Here is a 6,000-nt window from a genome sequence, read left to right as displayed (position 1 = left end):
TGCAACCAGAGTTTTGGAACGAGACCCGAGATTCCAATGTAATCGGTTTTCTGATTTTTTTTTACATCTTTTCAGGCCTACAGGTGGGAAAATTCTATCTATAAATTGTATGTGCCTGAGATTAAATCAGAGGTCAGTATGGCTGGTAGAAAATAAAAAGCCCAGTATGGGAGATTATTGAATGCAATATTGAAGGCATGAGTTGTAAGGTCATTGTCTTGGAGCAGGTTATGTTGTGTGATAGACATTTAAGAGTTCTAAAAAAAAAACACACCCCTCATAAACCTTAAAATTCACCTAAATTTACAAATTGGCAATAAAAGGAAAAAGTGCTAACAATCAGCGCACATTTATTCAGCGCAAAAGACATTTTTAAAAATTGTATAAAATTGTTCATATTCAGTATCTGGTTTTGATTATTCTTGTTTTTACCAGACAAAAACAAAACCAGATAGTAAACAATGTAGTGTAGTAAGCTTTTAAACTCATATCCTAAACCATTAAGTGCACAGTTCTGTCTGATTGTGGCACAAAACTAAACTCCATAGTAGCTCTTTAACCATACCATAATTAATAAAACTGAAACTAATAGATATAAAAATAGAAATGTCTTTGTGAAATAAAATCAAATTAAAACTAAAATACATGATTAAGGCTGCGGTGGGCTGGCGCCCTGCCCGGGGTTTGTTTTCTGTCTTGCGCCCTGTGTTGGCTGGGATTGGCTCTAGCAGACCCCTGTGACCCTGTAGTTAGGATATAGCAGGTTGGATAATGGATGGATGGATACATGATGAAGTAAAACTAAAACAAAACTGAATTTCCAAGTAAAGGTCAGAAAAAATATAGAAATAAAAACTAATATAAAAAAGGCAAAACTATAATAACCTTGGTTCCCAATACCTATTTGTCCATTCTGATTAGAAGGCTGGAGTGAAAAGTCACTTTTATTTATTTGATACACTGGATGGAGGTTGAGGACATCTTTACTTCAATCCTTTATATACCATGCAAATTATCTGCAAGAGCACCACACAATAAAAGAAAGGTAGGTCATGAACACACACATTCAGTAGATCGAGAAGACACCGTGATAATCTAGCAGAGACTGATTACCACATCACATTGTCTTTAAAAGGGAAGGAGCTAACAGACTGAAACACAGTAAACACATAAATCAAAAGGATGGATCTCAGCCATAATCCCTGGACACTGTAGCCAAGAACCATTCCGCAGAGATTCCTCATCCTCCATTTCTTAAGTAAAAAGATAAGAACTTTGTTATTTCAAATGCATTCTAAAATCAAATATTAATAGCAATACACTTGCCACATGAAGGCACAATACTATAATAGAGCAGAAAATGAGCAACTTGCCACCACAAAAAAAGCATATATTATTAAAATGTAGCCCATGCACAAAAATGTGATCGAGACCATTTTTAAAAACTAATTCATGATTACATGTGTCAGAATATGGATTTTTACATTATCATTTATATTTGCTTTCCAAAGATGAAACATTCCAGAAATAAATGGTCCATATTTTTCCACTTTTATTCATCCCACTTTTTCATATATAAAACACTTTAAAGTTTTAACATTTTCCAGAAACATTTAAATTAAATGCATATGGCAATAGAGAAAAATGTTTAAGTACAAAAACTAGGAAACCAAAATGATTCTAACAACTGTATATTCCTTCAATTGAGCTTATGAAACATCACTTTGCTCCTGCCCGAGAGGAAAAACAAAGTCTACCATCGTCCCAGATGAAAGTGAATTGTCCTACAGCCCTCCATGCAAAAGTTAACCCCAAGTTAAGGTCCAGTTAAACTGTCACTTTGTCGGCTGTTGCATGATATCCTACAACTCTGTTAGTGTCCAAGTCATTACTTCAGGGTTCAAGAAACGAAAGGAGAAAAAAAAAAAAAAAAAAAAAAAATAATAAAATAAAGTACAGTGTGACATAAAGAAACAGAAAAAAAGTCTTTGAAACTTTGCCTCAGGCTGCAGGTGTTGGTAAGAAGCTGTATTGTTGTTCACAGCGTTAATTTACAATGACACAGTTCTTTGTAGATCTGTCTTCGTAGTTTGGGCATGTCTTGCTGGGTGAAGCTGAATGGCTGGGCCAATGCTAGACACTTGCAGTACTAAGAATTGGAAGGAAAAAAGAAACTTAGTATTCCTGTCAAAACCTCAATTTTCTTTACCAGATTACCCAGGTTATGTAATTTTTTTTTTTTTAAGTGTTTTAATAACTATTACTATTATTGCATCACCATCTTTATGTACACTGTTGAACAAGAGGGTTTACTTTTCATGTATCAATGTATTATTCTTATGAAGTAGCAAAATCTCTCCCCGAAGGGAAATGGGATTTTATTTAGGTATCAATATGCATTTATAAAACACTGGCACATCTCCAAAGGTATTTCATACCTTTGAAATTGTGTCTGTTGTGTAGAAGCTGTGCAGTTGAATTTGCACTTGACATATTTAAAGCTGCACTTAAAGAAAACATTTTCAGTTTACTCTGGAAAATGGACAGATGGAGAATGCACTATTAAGATAAACAAATAGCTAGAAAAGGCACTACAAGAGACAGATTAACAGATAGAAATGTTGAATATCCTACCAAAGGACTTTATATTACAGATAAAGACATTAGTAGACAGTTCATTTGACTCAGAGTCACAGCGTAAGCAGAAACTGCGAATATTTGCTTTTGGAAATATTAAAACACTGGACATTCGGGTAAATAACTGGCTCAGCTAATACAGTGCAGTAGATTAGAACTATAGTGCCAGAGAAGTGCCAAAATAATTTGTGGATCACAGCTTCCAGGTTTTATAATCCTAATTTATTCAAAGGAGAGTTAAATTCTGGGTGTGGCCAGATGACAATCTGCCAGAGGAGATATTATATCCAGAATGCATAATGGTTTTCTGCACATAAAGGCACAGACAGGACGCTTGGAGCTGAAGCATTTGCAAGCAACTTTTACAGATGCAAAAGCGAAAAAGAGCCATAGAAATACCTGCTCCATCTACCCCAACCTAGTTTAATTTGATCTCATTCAATTTAATAAACCACAAAAACGTTATGTATAAAATACAACTTTTAATCAGTATTCTGTTACTACTCTTCTACAACAATGATAATCTCTTAAGTGATTACTTAAATAAAGCAAATGTTTTAATAGTACTTCACCTTGAAAGACACTTGAACCAAAAAACAAAGTCATTAATCAAATATTTAGCAGAGATCATAAATGTTTCTGAGCAGTAATCATGATATTTTATTTTTTTTTTTTTAAATGTGGTTTTGATAATACTAAACAGGTTGTGTCACTTATAATGACTAATACAACTATACTTAAAACATTGAAAAAGTTATTTTTTATAAATTAATATATAAGCATGCATTACAAACAGGTTGACTACCTGCAAAACAAATGCTCCACAGTCACTGTCGTTGTTTTGTCTGGCAACATTCTACAAAATAGAGGGAGAACAAATTTTGTTTCTTTAACTTTCTAGTGATGAACAACATAGCTCTTTTAAGCCTTTCACAATTCTAGCAATTAACTTTAAGACTGAACAGATTTTTAAAATACAGTCCCTTCCACTTTCTTACAATGATTATCAAAATCAGACAGATGTGGAACCCTGCAGGAATTCAAGACATAATGGACACACACGAAAATTCAGTATCAATACAGCAGCTAACATCAATTTGCTGAACTGTAGGGTGAAAACACAAGTGCATTAAGTATACATAACAGTGAAGGAAAATGAAGTGCTTTAGCACAAAAATCAACAGTTTCTTACATGCTTATCATTAAGCTCAGTAGGAAAATAAAATGTCAGCTGTATGTCTTACCAAAATATTGAAAACAATCCTAGAACAATCTTTGCAGGAATTCATATCAATAAAGTCCCCTTATGCATTCAACGAAGAATGCTGGTCTAATGTTTCTAAGAAGATTTGAGAATGAATGGCATACACAATATGAAAGCAACCTCTTCAGAGCTTCTAACCCTACTGTTGATCATGGACAAACTTTCAAACCAGTCACTAATACTGAAATTTGACACCAAGTAGGAACTCAGTCAAATGAGAATTTGACATACTTGCTTTAAGAATCTTTTGAGCCCCTGAAATGAAGGGATTGTGTCAAAAAAAATGCTTTAGTTGCCTCACATTTTTATGCAATTGTTTTGTTCACCCCACTGAATTAAAGTTGAAAGTCTACACTTCAACTGCATCTGAGTTGTTTCATTTAAAATTCATTGTGTTAATGTACAGAACCAAAATTAGAAAAAAAAGTTGTCTGTCCAAATATTTATGGACCTAACTGTATATGGATAAAATGAAAAGCAATGGATAAGCTAGACTTACAAATATACAGGAGGTATAACATATGAACATAGAGAAATTATTCAAGTAAAAGCATACATGACAAATAATATTCTAATGTTGCTGCAGAATATATTAAAGAGGAGTTTGGCATACCATTTTAAAGTAACCCTTCCACCCATCAAAGAATTCTATCTTGTCTTTCTTGACAGCTTCAGCCTGCAGGTACTTGGCAATGTGCTAGCAAAACAGACAGTAAAAGAAAAGAATGTTTTGCATAACAGACACTGAACAGATAGTTATTATACAAAAGCATTTGCCATCAATACTGAAACAGTACATACATGAATTAACGTGGTAAATATTTAAAACGTTGCACTGAAATACTTGTTTGCAATCCTGCATTTCAAAATGTCTTGCTTTGACAACATACTATAGTGCTAAAGCCATAAAAGCCACAAAATTAAAAACAGAACATAACCTGGGCCCAAGGTCTGCGAAAACATATTTCCAAAAAAAAATTTAGAGTTCATTTCAATGGTCATTTTTTTTGGTTGTCCCTTTAAAAAAGGTAAATCTTCAGAAAGGTTGCCATACTATAAAATACCTTTGGACACCGTCTATTCAGAGTCCGTTGAGAGTCAAAATAGGTAATGCTCCTTTTTGTAACATCCACAGAGACTAGAGACCAATGCACCTCCAGGTGAATGGGTATCAACAGCAGTTCTTTTTTAAATATGTCCACCTAGAACAAGAGGGGGGAAAAAAAATCTTTTCCAAATAGTTCTTAATATTATTTGGAGGAGAAATATTTGCACTGTATAATGAAAACTGAAAAAAATTTAAATTTCATAAAGAGCTTTTTAACATGAATGAAGAATTTTAAAGCAATACTTTGCATTAGTAACCCTCCAACCTGATGTATTAGGAGCAGTCAACATAGCCAAAGGCCTTCTGTAAGGCCTGGATACATGGCCCCTATGCAAAGTCAAAAAGAGTCAACAGATGGCATTATTGGGGTGAAGAAAATACTCCGTTCAAATTACTATTATTGAGTCAGGAAATTCTGTTTACTTTTGGAGTTGCATATTCTTGTTCCCATATCTCTTTCTCAACAAGAATGAAAGAAAACAAATTAAGGAATTGCATCAATTAAATATGTATCATTCAGATCAACATTTACTGAATTACCTCTGGTAGCTGTAAAATCCTATAATCACTATGTACAACTCTTAATTTTTTTAATGTTACCCATAGTAATAGACCATACGTAATCCACCCTACAGGGTGACAACTCACAAGACGTATGTGAGTTTACATTGAAGCAATCATTTTGGCAGCTGTAAAATCCTGCAAACACTATGAACGACTCTAAATTTTTAAAAATTTTATCCACAGTGATGGAGCAATACTTAACCTTGCTACTGGGGTTGCACAAGCAAGTGCAGAGTTCGTGCCGGTGCCAAGCCTGAGTAAACTGGGGAGGGCTGTGTTAGGAAGGGCATCTAGAATAAAACCTGTACCAAATCAAACATGTGGATGAGAAACTACATCCATACCAGATCGGTCAAGGGCTGGGTTACTAACAACTGCCACCGATGCTGCTGTCCAGCAGGGTAATCGGTGTAAACTATGTTACTGC

At 34.3% G+C, this 6,000-nt stretch overlaps 1 protein-coding gene across 5 annotated transcripts in view; it reads right to left on the bottom strand.

The window, feature by feature from the left end:
- Positions 1-1,516: 1,516 nt before the first annotated feature.
- The window catches only part of LOC114649020 (sentrin-specific protease 3-like), a 65,857-nt gene continuing 61,373 nt past the window's right edge, over positions 1,517-6,000 (bottom strand). For all 5 annotated transcript variants that reach the window (XM_028798428.2, XM_051925233.1, XM_028798427.2 and 2 more), the window contains exons 9-12: positions 4,966-5,103; positions 4,515-4,598; positions 3,443-3,493; positions 1,517-2,149 (exon numbers count right to left, since the gene is read on the bottom strand). In XM_028798428.2, the coding sequence (XP_028654261.1) occupies positions 2,039-2,149; positions 3,443-3,493; positions 4,515-4,598; positions 4,966-5,103 (384 nt within the window). In that variant the 3' untranslated portion in view covers positions 1,517-2,038. The remainder of the gene's footprint in view (positions 2,150-3,442; positions 3,494-4,514; positions 4,599-4,965; positions 5,104-6,000) is intronic.

This window comes from Erpetoichthys calabaricus, chromosome 3 (assembly GCF_900747795.2).
Source record: "Erpetoichthys calabaricus chromosome 3, fErpCal1.3, whole genome shotgun sequence".
NCBI classification, from domain to species: domain Eukaryota; kingdom Metazoa; phylum Chordata; class Cladistia; order Polypteriformes; family Polypteridae; genus Erpetoichthys; species Erpetoichthys calabaricus.
Note: the sequence above shows the minus strand (reverse complement) of the source record. Positions and strands in the feature narration are given on the sequence as shown.